The sequence below is a fragment of the Sceloporus occidentalis genome, unplaced genomic scaffold (assembly GCF_023333645.1).
Source record: "Sceloporus occidentalis isolate IW3139 unplaced genomic scaffold, rSceOcc1.0.p SCAF_403, whole genome shotgun sequence".
Taxonomy (NCBI): domain Eukaryota; kingdom Metazoa; phylum Chordata; class Lepidosauria; order Squamata; family Phrynosomatidae; genus Sceloporus; species Sceloporus occidentalis.
The window spans coordinates 193,287-211,103 of record NW_028317383.1 but is presented as its reverse complement, the minus strand read 5'-3'; the positions used below and the strand labels follow the sequence as shown (position 1 = coordinate 211,103).

The window sequence follows — 17,817 nt, the reverse complement described above, 5'->3', positions numbered from 1 at the left end:
CCATGTGTTTCTTGCTCATCATCAAAGCTTTAAACCCTTGTTTGAACCTTCTCACCTTCTCTGTCCTGTCCCAGGGCTTATAATTCTTTCTGCCTGATGACAAGCAGCAGCAACAGAATAAGAGGAGTAAAATAAAAAGTTTTCACAGCTGCAGCCATACCACCCTGAAAGCACATGATCTTGTCTAATCTTGGAAGCTAAGCAGGGTTGTGCCTGGTTAGTACCTGGATGGGAGAATTCCTGGTAATACCAGGTGTGGTAGGCCTTTTCTTTTCTCACAGTCCGTGGAGAGCTTTTTGCCATGTGTTTCTTGCTCATCATCAAAGCTTTAAACCCTTATTTGAACCTTCTCACCTTCTCACCTTCTCACCTTCTCTGTCCTGTCCCAGAGTTTATAATTCTTTCTGTCTGACGACAAGCAGCAGCAGCAGCAGCAGCGGCAACAGAATAAGAGAAGTAAAATAAAAAGCTTTCACATCTGCGGCCATACCACCCTGAAAGCGCCCGATCTCATCTGATCTCGGAAGCTAAGCAGGGTTGACCCTGGTTAATACCTGAATGGGAGACCGCCTGGGAATTCCAGGTGTTGTAGTGTTTTTCTTTTCTCACAGTCCGGGGAGAGCTTTTTGCCATGTGTTTCTTGCTCATCATCAAAGCTTTAAACCCTTATTTGAACCTTCTCACCTTCTCAACTTCTCACCTTCTCTGTCCTGTCCAGGGCTTATAATTCTTTCTGTCTGACGACAAGCAGCAGCAGCAGCAGCAGCAACAGAATAAGAGAAGTAAAATAAAAAGCTTTCACACCTGCGGCAATACCACCCTGAAAGCGCCCGATCTCGTCTGATCTCTGGAAGCTAAGCAGCGTTGGGCTTGGTTAGTACCTGAATGGGAGACTGCCTGGAAATACCAGGTATTGTAGGCTTTTTCTTTTCTCACAGTCCGGGGAGAGCTTTTTGCCATGTGTTTCTTGCTCATCATCAAAGCTTTAAACCCTTATTTGAACCTTCTCACCTTCTCACCTTCTCTGTCCTGTCCCAGGGCTTATAATTCTTTCTGTCTGACGACAAGCAGCAGCAACAGAATAAGAGAAGTAAAATAAATGGCTTTCACACCTGTGGCCATACCACCCTGAAAGCGCCTGATCTCGGAAGCTAAGCAGGTTTGTACCTGGTTAGTACCTGGATGGAAGACCGCCTGGGAATACCAGGTGTTGTAGGCTTTTTCTTTTCTCACAGTCCGGGGAGAGCTTTTTGCCATGTGTTTCTTGCTCATCATCAAAGCTTTAAACCCTTATTTGAACCTTCTCACCTTCTCACCTTCTCACCTTCTCTGTCCTGTCCCAGGGCTTATAATTCTTTCTGCCTGACGACAACCAGCAGCAGCAACAGAATAAGAGAAGTAAAATAAAAAGCTTTTGCACCTGCAGCCATACCGCCCTGAAAGCGCCTGATCTCGTCTGATTTCAGAAACTAAGCAGGTTTGGGCCTGGTTAGTACCTGGATGGGAGACCCCCTGGGAATATCAGGTGTTGTAGGCTTTTTCTTTTCCAGGGAGAGCTTTTTGCCATGTGTTTCTTGCTCATCATCAAAGCTTTAAACCCTTATTTGAACCTTCTCACCTTCTCACCTTCTCACCTTCTCTGTCTTGTCCCAGGGCTTATAATTCTTTCTGTTTGATGACAAGCAGCAGCAGCAACAGAATAAGAGGAGTAAAATAAAAAACTTTCACGCCTGCAGCCATATCACCCTGAAAGCGCCTGATCTCATTGAATATTGGAAGCTAAGCAGTGTTGGAGCTGGTTAGCACCTGGATGGGGAACTGCCTGGGAATACCAGGTGTTGTAGGCTTTTTCTTTTCTCACAGTTTGTGGAGAGCTTTTTGCCATGTGTTTCATGTTCATCAACAAAGCTTTAAACCCTTATTTGAACCTTCTCACCTTCTATCCATCTCACCTTCTATCCATCTCACATTCTATCCATCTCACCTTCTCACCTTCTATCCATCTCACCTTCTCTGTCCTGTCCCAGGGCTTATAATTCTTTCTGTGGCGACAAGCAGCAGCAACACACCTGTGGCCATACCACCCCGAAAGCACCCGATCTCGTCTGATCTCAGATAATAAGCAGGCTTGGGCCTCTTTAGCACTTGGATGGGAGACCGCCTGGTAATACCAGGTGTTGTAGGCTTTTTCTTTTCTCACAGTCCGGGAGAGCTTTTTGCCATGTGTTTCATGTTCATCTTCAAAGCTTTAAACCCTTATTTGAACCTTCTCACCTTCTCACCTTCTCACCTTCTCTGTCCTGTCCCAGGGCTTATAATTCTTTCTGTCTGACGACAACCAGCAGCAGCAACAGAATAAGAGGAGTAAAATAAAACACGTCCACATCTGTGGCCGTACCACCCTGAAAGTGCCCGATCTCATCTGATCTTTGAAGCTAAGCAGGGTTGGGCCTGTTTAGTGCTTGGATGGGAGACTTCCTGGGAATAGCAGGTGTTGTAGGCTTTTTCTTTTCTCACAGTCCAGGGAGAGCTTTTTGCCATGTGTTTCTTGCTCATCATCAAAGCTTTAAACCCTTATTTCAACCTTCTCACCTTCTCACCTTCTCTGTCCTGTCCCACGGCTTATAATTCTTTCCATCTGACGACAAGCAACAGCAGCAGCAGAATAAGAGAAGTAAAATAAAAACCTCTTATACCTGCAGCCATACCACCCTGAAAGTGCCTGATCTTCTCTGATCTCAGAAGCTAAGCAGGTTTGGTCCTGGTTAGTACCTGGATGGGAGACCGCCTGGGAATTCCAGGTGTTGTAGGCTTTTTCTTTTCTCAGTCCGGGGAGAGCTTTTTGCCATGTGTTTCTTGCTCATCATCAAAGCTTTAAACCCTTATTTGAACCTTCTCACCTTCTCACCTTCTCACAAAAACAAGGCGTTTAGAGGACCAGGTAAGTCAGCCGAGAAGCTGTACGCAAACATGGAAGCATCCTGACAAAATCACAGTGGGTCACACAGAATCAATACAGGTAATGTAACGACTGACGTATCATGACAATGGTATCGTCAATAAACAATAAAAAAGAACGAGAAACAAAAATAGAAATATAAACAGGAACGTGCTCCAAGGGTATGTCATTGAGCATCATATGACAAGTGATTCACCAGATACACATGGGGGCCTGGAATGGAAGCGACCAGGGCGCCCAAGGTTGTAAAGACCCCCTAATAAACAAATCAGGAGAAGGCTGCGGTCATTACGTAAGATATAGATCGAGCAGCTGAGGAGAGGATACAAAAGTCGCCCATGGCAACCACTTGAGACCAGTGGCATATTCTCGACCATGGGCAGATGCCACCAGATCTTCCATGTGGGAGATAGTATTGACTCTTGCCACCCAAGCGGAGATCGGGGGAGGGCCCGGCACTTTCCAAAATCGGGGTACGATGGCCTTAGCAGCATGGATCAGGTGAATGGTCAGTGATTTCTTGTAAGAGGTGAACGAGGCCTGAGTATGGTGTAGCAATAAGCCTTGGGGCGAGAACTCAAGGTCTGGGTCTATGATATCACGGATAACTTTCACCACAGCGAGCCAGAACGGGCGAATGTGAGCGCAGTCCCACCAAATGTGCCTGTAAGTGCCGTTCTCAGTCCCACACCTCCAACAAAGGGGCGAAACCTGGGGGAGGAATCGGTGCAATTAGGCCGGGACTCTATACCAACGGGACAGTAACTTGTAGTTGCATTCCTGAACCCAACTAGATATTGCTCCTTTATGTGTAAGTTGGAGCATCTTCTCCCAGTCAGCGTCAGTCAGAGTTGTTTGCAGGTCCCTCTCCCACAAACTAAAATAAAAGGGCTTAGTGGTTCCGTACGCCTCCTGAAGCATAGCATAAAGTGTGGACAATAAGTGAGCCGGCTCAGAACCAGCCAAGCATAACTGTTCCAACCCCGACAGAGGTCTGGTGAGTTGGGTGTTAGGCAGTAAGGAGGAGACATAATGTTTGATCCCGTGGTAAACAAAAGTCATGTGGAAGGACGGTGTAACCGAGTGTAGGAGGTCTCTAAGAGACCGGAAAGTGCCTGCCTGCAGTATGTGACAGAGCCGTAAAGGACCAGAACGCGCAGAGGTAAGTGATCTTGTCATGTCGTCAGTGATGTGTATGGGCAACTCAGGATTGCATGTCAATGGGAGAAGCGGACTTGGCGTCGAGGTAAGTATAGCCCCCTTTGTCACCCTTCTGAAGGCCTTCAGAGTAGCCGAGATAGTGGGGTGGGAGGAATGTATAAGGCTCCTGGAGCCATCAGGCAACCAAGGGGCTGCCCCTCGATTTGGAGCAAGACAAGTGTGCAAAGGACAGCCTAGGCGTCCCCTCTCCCCACACGTAACGCGTAAAGACCCTCTGGCAGGCACGAAAGAAGCTTGTCGGTAAAAATACAGGCAAGCACTGAAAGAGATACAAAAATCTCAGGAGAATATTTATTTTAAGTACGGCTATGCGACCAAACCATGAGATATGGGGTACCGACCATTTGCCGTAGCCAGAAGGGCAGAAAAATGAAGTTTAATAATTTGGGAGAAGTCTGCCGGGAGCCACAGACCTAAATACTTAAAGGCCGAGTCTTGCCATTTGAAGGGGAAGGAGCGAGTCATTGCCGACCGCAGGGTAGCAGGGATATTTATGCCCAAAATTTTGGATTTTTGCAAGTTAATTTTATAGCTCATCATCAAAGCTTTAAGCGCTTATTTGAACCTTCTCACCTTCTCTGTCCTGTCCCAGGTTTTATAACGACAAGCAGCAGCAACAGAAGAAGAGGAGTAAAACAAAATACTTTCGTTCCTGCGGCCGTACCACCCTGTCATCATCAAAGCTTTAAACCCTTATTTGAACCTTCTCACCTTCTCACCTTCTCTGTCCTGTCCCAGGTTTTATAACGACAAGCAGCAGCAACAGAAGAAGAGGAGTAAAACAAAATACTTTCGTTCCTGCGGCCATACCACCCTGTCATCATCAAAGCTTTAAACCCTTATTTGAACCTTCTCACCTTCTCACCTTCTCTGTCCTGTCCCAGGGCTTATAATTCTTTCTGTCTGACGACAACAAGCAGCAGCAGCAACAGAATAAGAGGAGTAAAATAAAAAGCTTTCACGCCTGCAGCCATACCACCCTGAAAGTGCCCGATCTCATCTGATCTTGGAAGCTAAGCAGGGTTGGGCCTGGTTAGTACCTGGATGGGAGACCACCTGGGAATACCAGGTGTTGTAGGCTATTTCTTTTCTCACAGTCCGGGTAGAGCTTTTTGCCATGTGTTTCTTGCTCACCATCAAAGCTTTAAACCCTTATTTGAACCTTCTCACTTTCTCACCATCTCACCTTCTCTGTCCTGTCCCAGGGCTTATAATTCTTTCTGTCTGACGTCAAGCAGCAGCAGCAACAGAATAAGAGAAGTAAAATAAAACAGCTTCACTCCTGTGGCCATACCACCCTGAAAGCGCCCAATCTCATCTGATTTTGGAAGCTAAGCAGGGTTGGACCTGGTTAGTACCTGGATGGGAGACTGCCTGGGAATACCAGGTGTTGTAGGCTTTTTCTTTTCTCACAGTCCGGGGAGAGCTTTTTGCCATGTGTTTCTTGCTCATCATCAAAGCTTTAAACCCTTATTTGAACCTTCTCACCTTCTCACCTTCTCTGTCCTGTCCCAGGGCTTATAATTCTTTCTGTCTGACGACAACCAGCAGCAGCAACAGAATAGGAGAAGTAAAATAAAAAGCTTTCACACCTGCGCCCATACCATCCTGAAAGCACCTGATCTCATCTGATCTTGGAAGCTAAACAGGGTTGGGCCTGGTTAGTACCTGGATGGGAGACCGCCTGGGAATACCAGGTGTTGTAGGCTTTTTATTCACTCACAGTCCAGGTAGAGCTTTTCTCTGGCTGTTAATCCCCAGAGTCCTACACTGGTTTCCAGTTCCTTTCCTTGACCAGGAGTTATTTTACACTGTTACTGTCGCCGTTCGATCCTGAACTGTGTATCAGACGTCTGCGTGGCCTCGGCCTTCCTTCCTGTCTTCCTGAGCATGGACGTGAGTATGAGTAAGTGGTAATTTGTGTAAGTGTGTTTACATATGTTGTATGTTGGAAGTGGGAGCAAATAAGACATAGACCAGTTGTGTGGAAGCAGTAATAGCACACACTAGCTGTCGGGAGCCCGGGGGGCTGTGGTTTCTATTTATGCCCCTGGCAGAAGGATCTTTTATCGTGATTTATTTTTTATAATTATTTGTTTATTTCTGTGAATTAAGCATTTTAATCTCGGTGTCGCCTCATCAGCAGAAATCAGAAGCCTGAACCTTTAATAACCGGCCCTCGATGCGCAGTAACATTTTCATATTAACCCTTTTTTTCCCTGGATACACAGGTGAATCCATGTTTGGGGGTCCGGTCTCCCTCTTAAACCCCCTGCTGTATTATCAATCCTGATAGGGTGGTTTTGTGAGAATCGGATATTTTATCCCGTCTGGACTCCACATTTAAAGCGAGCTCCCCGGGGAAAAAACACAATCAAACAGGAAAGCCCTAAAATCTTTATAGTATCTCATTGGACACATACATTTGTTCTGGGTTCCAGCTGGTGTCCCGCGCCCCCCCAAATCTCCATTAATACTGACCAGGCCCGTCCAGACCCAGAAGAGCCGGGATACTCTGGAATTAATACATAGAAAGCGGCATAAAATCTTTACATTGAGGTTTAATGTGAGGACCAGACATTTTAATGGGCCAGAAATAATCGTCACATTCCTTAAATTCTATCTTTTCATAAATGAAATAATCCCACAGATTACGGGAGCGGCCATTTTAACTTCCTGTTCTCAGGATCTACAGGATGCCCCCCATCTCATTATGTGATCTCTCCTCTATTGTGAAGTTACTGGTTGTTGCTGATTTGTTCATGCAGCCTTTGTAAGGGGAGGGGAGAGAAGTTAAGGACAAGAATTGATCAGATTCAGGTCTTCATATGCTGAGAGGCACGTGGCTGCCGTGGTCTCCCCTCTCATCTTATCACAAGTATCCTCACCACCATACCTGGGAAGTCTCCGGGTTTGGCCTGGACAACCCCGGAAGAAGCACCACTTATCCGGTTCTCCGTTTCAAGGGACACGCCTCACTCCCCGCCCATTTCCCCTTTAAATGGGGTTGTTTCCAACGATGTCAGCAGGAATGCCCCCTGACTTTGATGCGAAGCGCCATTCACCAGAATTTCTTTAATGTGGAAATGGTCGATGTCTTGGCACATCAATTTAACTCTTTAGTGATAACGGCCACTAGCGATTCAAACTAATTACAATAAAACGCAAATCATAAAGTCTTCCCAGCAAAACATTTCATAAAACTCTGGAAATTCCAGAGGAATAACCCAAAACAAATATATATATATAATACAATTTATTTTATTTTATTGAGATTGTCCAAATTCTGACGTGGAGAACACTGTACTGCCGGCTGATCCTGCCAGAAGCTGCCTCTTGGAGACCTACGAGAAAGTCCAGAGATGACCTTCAGATATCGCGACACGTTCAGTAGTAACTTTGGCCAATTTGTTAGTCTTTCAGTGGAAAATCAATACGATTCTCTCCCTTATCTCCTTGGTTTTTACGCCGTAAACAATTGGATTGCACATGGGTGGAATAAGAATATAAAGGTTTGCAAAAATAATGTGAACGTGGAGTGGAATGATGTGTCCGAAGCGGTGGGTGAAGAAGGAGAAGAGCGCTGGGATGTAGGAGATCAGGATGACGATAATGTGAGAGCCACACGTGCTGAATGCTTTGCGACGAGCTTCCTTAGAGGAGAGTCTCAGGACGGCCCTGACTATAACAACATACGAAAACGAAATACATGCTGTATCCACCGCGATCACCAGGAGAGCTACCGTCAAGCCGTAGACCTGATTAATGGTTGTGTCTGTACAGGCGATCTTCACCACGGCCATGTGCTCGCAGTAAGTGTGCGCTATGACGTTGGTCCTACAATAGGACAATCTATTGATCAAAAATGGGCAAGGAGCCATAAACAAGGAGCCTCTCATGATAGCCAGAATGCCAATCCTGATTATAGTCTGATTGGTTAGAATGGTTGTGTATCTCAGAGGGTGACATATGGCAACATAGCGGTCGAACGCCATGGCCAACAGTACCGTAGACTCCATCATGGAGAAGGCATGAATGAAGAAGAGCTGGACCAGGCAGGCATTAAAATCAATGTCCAATGACTTGAACCAAAAGATGCTGAGGATTTTGGGTGTGGTGGTGCACGATGCCACCAGGTCAATGATGGACATCATACAAAGGAAAAGGTACATGGGTTTGTGGAAACTTTCGTTGGACAAGATAATAACCAGCATGGCGCTGTTTCCCAGGAGCGTGAGGAAGTACATGAAACACATAGGGATGGAAATCCAGAACTGGACGTCTTCCAGGCCGGGGATACCAATTAGGATAAAATTCGGGGGTCTGTAGAAAGTCTCATTTGAGTCGGACATCATTTAAACGTGAAACAGCCTGTGAAAGGAGAAAACGGAGATTAACCTTCACAATTTGCAGATACTTGGACATTACTGATAACAACGGTGTCTAACTTCGTCCTGATTTGTTAATAGTTACATATTTATAGATATAATGATATAAAATAAATTAAAATATGAATTGCCTAATGGTGTAAGCAGGAGACACTTATTGTTTTCTTCTTATTATTATGTGTTTATATTACCAATATTTAACTACATTTAAATGTAATTTACATGTTTTTATTATTATTGTATATTATTACTATTATTATTGTATTATTATCTTATCATTTGCGTCAACAATTTCCGCAGCACTTCTTAAAAGTATTCGAAGGGCCACCGACTGACCCTCGAGGGCCGCCCACACACCGTGGAAGTGGTGATGTATATACCTGACTTCCATCCCTTCATATTATACAGTTCAGTAGTTTTATATTAATGCATTTAATAAACGTTTATCAGACGCCATTTTTTCTTTTCATTTTACTTTCAGATTTTAATAGCTACAGGATAAGGAATTGTGAATTCTAAGGCAAAAACCGAGGTTTAATGGTTTATTTTATAACTCGATGGACCTTAAACTGTTTGCATCATGGCTGCCCCCGGTCACCTCATATACATATAATATAAATAACTATAGAATATAACGCTGTCAGTTACAGACGAACAAAAGAATTTTACAAAAATGTTTCTCCATCTGGCATGTGGGTTTTGGTTTGAAAGAGCAGAAATTCCTATTTCCTAACGTATTAACGAGGGGCCCCTGAGAGCCACGTCTAAGCTTCCGTACCGTTATGAGTACATATATTACGCGCTGGTGATATAACGCTGGCTTTAACCCTTTCATGGGGGGTATCGTATAAAGAGACTCTCGGGATCCGTATGGCGACCCTCGGAACCGGTTTTAGATGCAGGCGATCCGGTCACATCCGGCAGTCGGCACCAACGGGATTCATCACGCGATTATCTTACATCATAATTACTGTTAATTAGCCTTTGATTAATACGCCTAACGACCTGGCTTTTAATTTCTACGCGATTCCAGATGAATCTGCCGTCTGGAGACGCAACCGAAGGGACCGTCCTTCCGCCTGCACCGGCCGCAGCCGCCGCCGCTCTCTGCAGCACATCTCGTCTTTTTAAAATATAATCCGTTAGATTTCAGTGTCTCACTAATCCCCGGAGTCTCTCTAACAATTATCCCTGAGCTGTCTCGTATCGTCCTGTGCCCCTCATCTTCTTTGGAGACCTTCCACCCAACCCCGGCCGAGGCTCACCGCCCACCTTACTACGATTTTACAAAGTTTTCGATGTTTGGTTATTTCTGGTAACTGTCTGTACCTGGGAAGTTAGTAAAATAAGAAGGAAAGCGGACACTTATTACCATCAGTGGGACGCATCCCACCAGTCATTGGCGTAACTTGATCTGAATCCAGATGAGATCCATCCCGGTTCTCCGCCGCTCTTCCTGTGTCCGTCACGTATAGACGGGTTTATTTATGTCCTTGAGAGCAGCTGCTGTGGATCCGCCTGGGAATAATCCTCGCTCCGGAGGTGATCTCTGGTTCTTACGGCCATGACCGGGCAGGTCTCCAAGGAGTCGCCCCCCCTTGTAATAATAATAATAATAATAAAAATAATAATATTGCCACCACTACTAATAATAGTTATAATAATAGTAATAGAAAAATAATAATATTGCCACTACTACTAATAATAATGCTAATAATAGTAATAATAATAAAAATAATATTGCCACCACTACTAATAATAATTCTAATAGTTATAATAATAGTAATAGAAAAATAATAATTTTGCCACTACTACTACTAATAATGCTAATAATAGTAATAATAATAAAAATAATAATATTGCCACCACTACTAATAATAATTCTAATAATAATTATTATAATAGTAATAAAAAAATTATATCGCCACTACTACTACTAATAATGCTAATAAAAGTAATAATAAAAATAATATTGCCACTACTAATAATAATGCTAATAATAGTAGTAAAACTAGTAATAATAATAGTAACAATAAAAAAATAATGCTTCTATTAATAATGCTAATAATAGAAATAATAATAAAAATAATATTGCCACTACTACTACTAACGCTATTAATAGTTATAATAATAGTGATAATAATTTAAAAGATAATGTTAATGCTACTACTAGTATCAGTTTCACTTAGTGAGAATTTCACATTCGTGTTGGTAATTTTTCGCCCTCGCGGTTGTCTCTCAATCATCAGAGGCTCCGCCCCTTCTGCTTTCTTTCCCGTTTTATTTATGCCAAATATTTTATGAAATGTTTATCATAATTTTTTCTCCACATTATTATTTAACAGAACATTATTTATGATGTTTTTTTGTTATTTTACTTATTATTATAATTATTATTATCTTCAGTACTTTCTATCCAGGCCTTATCTATCAGCAGGGAGAGGCTGACTCCGCCCACTTCCTGGACTAGTAACAGCAGAGGGAATGCTGGGAGGACCAGTCTTACCCAGAGCTCTATGGTCTATAGTGTTTCCATGGTAACTGGAGGTGTGACAGATATATCCCGCAGAAGGCTGATCAATATCACGATGTTCATCACTTTTGCCCCGTTGTTAATGCACCCCGGGTAACAGGTTTGTGCCGTCTCTGTGCCTCTCCAAAGGGTTAATGCCACTTTAACCCTCATTATTACCATACCTGATCCTGAGAGGCAAAAAAAACCCTTATGAAGCAGATGCCAATTGCCCCATACCAGGGGGAAAATTCCTTCCCGACTCCAAATATGGCAATCAGAATAAATCCCTGGATCAACGTTCTGTCCCTATTAATCTAATATCCATAACTTGTAATATTATTGCTTTCAAGAAACACGTCCAGGCTCCTTTTGAACTCTTTTATTGAGTTTACCATTACCACCTCCTCTGGCAGAGAGTTCCATAATCTCACCGCTCTTACTGTAAAGAACCCCCGTCTGTGCTGGTGTAGAACCCTTCTTTCCTCCAGCCGTAGAGGATGTCCCTTTGTTATAGATACAGTCCTGGGTATAAATAGGTCCTGGGAGTGATCTCTGTACTGTCCCCTTATATATTTATACATAGTTATTAAATCCCCCCTAAACCGTCTTTTTATCAAACTAAATAACCCTAATTCTGATAATCTTTCTGGGTACTGTAGTCCTCCCATTCCCCTTATTACTCTGGTTGCCCGTCTTTGAACCCTCTCCAACTCCACTATATCTTTCTTGTACACTGGTGCCCAGTACTGTACACAGTATTCCATGTGTGGTCTGACTAGTGACTTGTACAGGGGTAGAATTATTTCCTTGCCGTGGGCATCTATGCCCCTTTTGATGCACCCCATGATTTTATTTGCCTTAGCAGCAGCTGCCTGACACTGGTCGCTACAGGTAAATTTACTGTTAACTAAAACTCCTAAGTCCTTTTCCATGTCAGTCATCCCCAGTGTTTTCCCATTTAATACATATTCCCAGCCTGGATTTTTCTTCCCCATGTGCATAACCTTACATTTATCTGTGTTGAACCTCATCTGCCACATCCCAGCCCAAGCCTCCAACCTATGCAGATCCATTTGTAATCGTGCACTGTCCTCTATTGTGTTAACCACGTTACAGAGCTTAGTATCGTCTGCAAAGATTGATACTTTACTATACAATCCCTCTACAAGGTCATTAATAAATATATTAAAAAGAATAGGACCCAAAACTGACCCCTGTGGTACCCCACTAGCAACAGTCACCCACTCAGAGTATGTACCATTAATAACCACCCTCTGTTTCCTATCACTGAGCCAGTTACTTACCCACATACACACATTCTCCCCCAGCCCAAGCATTCTCATTTTATGTACCAGCCTTTTATGTGGCACCGTATCAAATGCTTTGGAAAAATCAAGATATACGACATCCAGCGATTCACCCCGATCCGGTCTTGAGCTCACCTCCTCATAAAAGCTGATCAGGTTAGTTTGACCGATCCCTTGTAAACCCAATGCTGATATGGAGTCATACACTTATTTTCATTGAGATTCTCCAAAATAGCATCTCTTAGGAAACCCTCAAACAGTTTACACACAACAGAAGTTAAACTAACAGGCCTATAATTCCTCGGGTCACTTTTTGTCCCCTTTTTGAATATTGGCATAACATTTGCTATGCGCCAGTCCTGGGGAACAGACCCTGTCACTATAGAGTCCTTGAATATTAGAAATAGGGGTCTGTCTATTACATTGCTTAACTCCCTTAGAACGCGGGGGTGAATGCCATCTGGACCTGGTGATTTGTCTATTTTGATTTTTTTTAGGCGGCACTGCACTTCTTCCTGGGTTAGACAGGCGACATGAACTGGGGCATTTATCTCATCCTGCTGTATATTACCTGGCATTTCATTTTCCTCTGTGAATACAGCAGAGAAGAATATATTTAATAGATTAGCTTTTTCCTGATCCCCGTCTATAACTTCTCCCTCATTACTTTTTAAGGGGCCAACGCTTTCATTTTTAACCTTTTTACTATTTATATAGTTAAAGAACATTTTGGGGTTTGTCTTACTCTCTTTGGCAATGAGTCTTTCTGTCTCCACTTTTGCTGCTTTTATCTGATTTTTACATATTTTATTTTTTTCCCGATAGCTTTTTAGTGCTTCCTCACTGCCTTCCTAATTTAGTAGCTTAAATGCCTTTTTTTGCCATTTATTGCCCCCTTTACATTTTTATTTATCCACATTGGTTTTCTCTTGTTCCTGACTCTTTTATTCCCATACGGTATGTACCTTTCACAGTGAGAATTTAAGATATTCTTAAAAATCTCCCATTGAGCGTCTGTACTCTTGTTTTTGAGGACATTTTCCCAATTTACAGTGTTAAGGGCTTCTCTTAGTTGATCAAACTGTGCCCTCCTAAAGTTCATAGTTCTTGTGGCTCCTCTAAGAGTTCCCTTATTGAAGGACAAGTTATAATGCATCATATTGTGATCACTATTTCCTAGATGCCCCCTGACCTGCACATTAGTTACTCTGTCAGGTCCGTTGGTTAATATTAAGTCCAGTAGGGCGCCCCCTCTGGTCGGGTCCTGTACCATTTGGGACAGATAATTATCCTTACTTATAGTCAGAAACCGGTTTCCTTTATGAGATTCACAGGTCTCGGTTTCCCAGTTTATGTCGGGATAGTTAAAGTTCCCCATAATAACCACCTCATTGTGATTTGCTGCCTTGTTTATTTGCTTTAATAATTGATCTTCTGCTGCTTCCATTATATTTGGTGGCTTATAGCAAACCCCGATCAGTATTTTATTATTTTTCTTTCCATATATTTCTACCCATAATGACTCCACATTATCATTTCCCTCACATATATTCTCCCGCAGTGTGGCCTTTAGGCTGGACTTTACATAAAGGCAAACTCCTCCCCCTTTTCGTTTTTTCCGATCCTTCCTGAATAGACTATACCCCTGTATGTTAACCGCCCAGTCATAGCTATCATCCAACCATGTCTCTGTTATACCCACTATGTCATAGTTTTCTTCAGACATTATTAACTCCAGTTCGTCAGTTTTATTGGTCAGACTTCTGGCATTAGTAAGCATACAATTTAGAGGTGTATGGTTTTTTTCCCTATGAAGCCTATCCCTATTGACTATTCTAACCCCTCCCTCTGCTCCACCCCCAGGTACATTTATAAGCCCCAGCTCTCTATCTACACTATCTTCCCCTTCTATATTGTAGTTTCCCTCCCCCCCTTTACCTAGTTTAAACACTCCTCCACCCTTCTGGCCATCTTCTCCCCGAGCACAGCTGCACCCTCCCCATTGAGGTGCAGCCCGTCCCTACCGTAGAGCCTGTATCCGACAGAGATGTCGGCCCAGTTCTCCATGAACCCAAACCCCTCCTTCCTACACCAGCTTCTTAGCCACTTGTTTAGCTCCCTAATCTCCCGCTGCCTCTCTGGTGTGGCACGTGGTACAGGTAATATTTCAGAAAATACTACCTTGGAGGTCCTTGCCTTAAGCTTGCTACCTAAGTCCCTGAAATCATTTTTAAGGACACTCCGCCTACCTCTCACTTTGTCATTGGTGCCAATGTGCACCATGACTGCTGGGTCTTCTCCAGCCCCTCCCAGTAATCTGTCAACCCGATCCGCGATGTGCCGAACTCGAGCGCCAGGCAGACAACACACTGTTCGGCGATCCCGGTCTTTGTGACAGATCGCCCTGTCTGTCCCCCTAATAATTGAGTCCCCCACTACCAGCACCTGTCTGGCCTGCCCTGCGCTCCTCCTTCTTATATATAATCTCAGCAGGGGGGGAATAGGAAGGAGTCAGGCTGTGTGACCCCAAGAATCTGCCCCTTCACCCTGAGACTGGGGCAGAAGCCCTGCGAGCTCCCGGGTATGGTCATTATATTTCTGTGAGAGAGTTTAGTTGGCCATTGGTTTAACCCTTTAGTGGCTGAGCATATTAATACCACCAAGGATCCGAGCTTTTAAATCCATAATTCTCTTCTATCGCCCCTAGGCCACGCACTGTTCCGAGCTTTCAGGGACTTCCTCTTAGTTTGTTTCTGTAAATATTACCCATGTTTTTGTATAAAAATAACATATTAACGTACAAGAAAAAGGAAAATCTTTTTTTCCAAGTTTTATACAGCGATTTGTGTTACCGGAGCGGCTGAAGAAAGTACATATTGTGTAAAAAAACAAAAAAAAAGCCATTCTTCTTAATATGGTTTATTTATGTCTCGGATTTTGGTGTTTTTTGGTAATTACAGAGAGAATATTAGAAGACGCGCATCGCTACTTCCACTCGATACCTCTTACATGTTTAGTGCACCAGGGCCGGTTATCACAGGAGAAATATATTCTTCAATCATTTTTAATAACAATAACAACAATATATAATATGACGTCATTCTTACCTACAGAAGGAATAACCGGCGGACTTGGTGGGCCTTATCTGCTGGAAGATTCTATGTTTCTATATGATTTTGCTCTTATTCTGCTATTGTGTCCTGAATGGTAGAACGGCAGTTGTCTCAATGATGGAACCTGCTGCTAATACCCCACTAATATCCCACTAATACCCCACTCATACCCCATTAATGCCCCACCAACGCTCCAGCTTCCCAGTCCCAGGAGTTTGTTAGAGCTTTGTGTAAAATCTGCTCAGGGATCCCTCTGTAATGTTCTGCAGAGTTCCGCAGAGTCCTATCCTTGGAGGTCATGGAGCCGACCCGTGTCTCTTTTTTTGGGGGACAGGGTTTAAAGGGATAGAAATAGGCAACGTTAGTTTGTGAACACGTTTCTATTATACATTTTAAGCACCGTCTGCCTTATTTCTTTCGTTTTAACCCCATAAATTATCGGGTTCATCATCGGTGGGACGAGGACATAGAGGTTGGCCAGCAGAATGTGGACCTTCAGGGAGACAGTTCTATGTCCGACCCTGTGTGCGATAAAAGAGAAGAAAGCGGGAACGTAGAACATGAGTATGACGCAGACGTGGGACACGCACGTGTTGAATGCTTTGAACCGAGCTTCTGTAGACGGGAGTCGTAGAACATTCCGGATAATGATGAAATAGGACACTGCAATGAGTATCATGTCAAAACCGGATGATACAGCAGCTATAACGAGTCCATACACGATATTCACCAATATGTCTGCCGTCGCCAGCCTGGCCATCGCCATGTGTTCACAGTACGTATGCTCGATGACGTTACTTTTCTGGAATGGTAACCTTTTAAGGAGAAATACGAAAGGCGTTATTATGAAGAAACATCTAGCGACAGCCAACACGGCTACCTTTTTGGGGAATGAGTTTGTCATGTTTGTGGAATATGTTAATGGATGGCAGATCGCAATGTATCGATCGTACGCCATGGTGAGAAGAATGGCCGACTCCGTCCCAAAGTTAAAGTGAACCAGGAATATTTGAATGAGGCAACCGTTAAAAGAGATTTCATGGGAACGGAACCAGAATATGGCGAGAGCTTTTGGCAGGACAGTAGAAGACAAGAAGATGTCGGTGGTGGCCAGCATGAGCAGGAACGTGTACATGGGCTGGTGGAGACTCTCGTTACGCACAATCACAAGTATCAAAACGGAGTTTCCCACGAGAGCCAAAAGGTACATGGAGCAGAACGGGACGGAGAGGAGGAGGTGGACGTCCTCCAGCCCGGGAATCCCACTCAGAATGAAAAATTCCGGATGGTAATCGCTAGACTTGTGCATTCGTCTTCGGGCGAACATGAAAACGAGCACGAAGAGGCCGTTTTTTTGTTCGTTCCGAAGGAACGTAGAACAGAATACAGTGCCGGCAAACCGTAGGCGAAGACGAAGACTCACAATCACGAAGAATCGAAGATTCTTCGTGATCGTCTTCGTTTTTGCCGCGCAACCGCCAAAATTTCAAACAGGAGTGAGCTGATCCTCGTCTGTCCAATCAGCTCACTCTTGTGACGTAACGCTAAGGGTCTCGTCCAATGCCTGTGCTGCTGTTTTTTGAATTCTGGGGTGCCCTTGCCCTGGGCTGGCACTAGTGCCTATTGCCTGTCCTGCTTAAATAAATTAAATAGAATTTATAAATTACAATTTAATAGAATCTATAATTTAATAGTTCATTATAATATTATATATATATATTTGTCAGTCATATATATATATATATACTATAGTATACTAGTGTAGAGTGTACTGTAGACATTCATCTACTAGTGTCTAATTTAAAATCAGTAATATTAATTAATATAATTAATAATTGAATTCATTATAAAATTATATATATATTTGTCAGTTATAGTTAGTAATAGTATACTAGTGTAGAGTGTACTGTAGACATTCAGAACATCTACTAGTGTCTAATCTAAAATCAGTAATATCAATAATTCTCTAATTCTTTCTTATCTTAATAGTTAATTAAATTAGCTATAAATAAAAGTAATAATATTAATTAATTACTACTAGCGTATAGTTCAGCTAATCTTATTAGTACTGGTGCTGCAGCTCTATAGTTTGTGCTTTGTTTTAGCAACAGTAAGAGACCAAGTCAATTTTTCTTAATTAATCTTTCATTTTATTTCATTTGTTTTGCTCACCTCAGTCCATCAGTGAAGTGAACTTGTTGGGCTAGTGAGTGCAGCCGCATAAGTGCTGTGTTTTTTTTTGATCAGCAAGCAGTGACGTTAACTGTTTTGCAAAGATTTTCTCATTTATTTTACATTTTATTTCAATTTTATT

General features: G+C 43.1%; 2 protein-coding genes, 2 non-coding genes and 6 pseudogenes across 4 annotated transcripts; 8 read left to right on the top strand and 2 right to left on the bottom strand.

The window, feature by feature from the left end:
• The first annotated feature begins 476 nt into the window (after positions 1-476).
• On the top strand, positions 477-595 carry LOC149272914 (5S ribosomal RNA; annotated as a pseudogene).
• A 207-nt stretch (positions 596-802) lies between these two features.
• LOC149272913 (5S ribosomal RNA) lies at positions 803-922 on the top strand (annotated as a pseudogene).
• Positions 923-1,418: 496 nt separating this feature from the next.
• Positions 1,419-1,537, top strand: LOC149272912 (5S ribosomal RNA; annotated as a pseudogene).
• Positions 1,538-2,384: 847 nt separating this feature from the next.
• On the top strand, positions 2,385-2,503 carry LOC149272911 (5S ribosomal RNA; annotated as a pseudogene).
• Positions 2,504-2,694: 191 nt separating this feature from the next.
• Positions 2,695-2,813, top strand: LOC149272910 (5S ribosomal RNA; annotated as a pseudogene).
• A 2,329-nt stretch (positions 2,814-5,142) lies between these two features.
• Positions 5,143-5,261, top strand: LOC149272909 (5S ribosomal RNA). Its single transcript, XR_016279513.1, has one exon. It is a non-coding gene; the product is annotated as a 5S ribosomal RNA (ribosomal RNA).
• A 199-nt stretch (positions 5,262-5,460) lies between these two features.
• LOC149272908 (5S ribosomal RNA) lies at positions 5,461-5,579 on the top strand (annotated as a pseudogene).
• A 191-nt stretch (positions 5,580-5,770) lies between these two features.
• On the top strand, positions 5,771-5,889 carry LOC149272907 (5S ribosomal RNA). Its single transcript, XR_016279514.1, has one exon. It is a non-coding gene; the product is annotated as a 5S ribosomal RNA (ribosomal RNA).
• A 1,710-nt stretch (positions 5,890-7,599) lies between these two features.
• LOC149272906 (olfactory receptor 52P1-like) lies at positions 7,600-8,535 on the bottom strand. The gene has a single exon (XM_089506613.1). The coding sequence runs from the start codon at positions 8,533-8,535 to the stop codon at positions 7,600-7,602; it is 936 nt and encodes a 311-aa protein (XP_089362739.1).
• Positions 8,536-15,864: 7,329 nt separating this feature from the next.
• On the bottom strand, positions 15,865-16,812 carry LOC149272905 (olfactory receptor 52D1-like). The gene has a single exon (XM_089506631.1). The coding sequence runs from the start codon at positions 16,810-16,812 to the stop codon at positions 15,865-15,867; it is 948 nt and encodes a 315-aa protein (XP_089362757.1).
• Between the last annotated feature and the right edge of the window lie 1,005 nt (positions 16,813-17,817).

Excerpts from the sequence above, each read along its gene's own strand:
- LOC149272906 (XM_089506613.1), bottom strand. The coding sequence starts at position 8,535 with ATGATGTCCGACTCAAATGAGACTTTCTACAGACCCCCGAATTTTATC.
- LOC149272905 (XM_089506631.1), bottom strand. The coding sequence starts at position 16,812 with ATGCACAAGTCTAGCGATTACCATCCGGAATTTTTCATTCTGAGTGGG.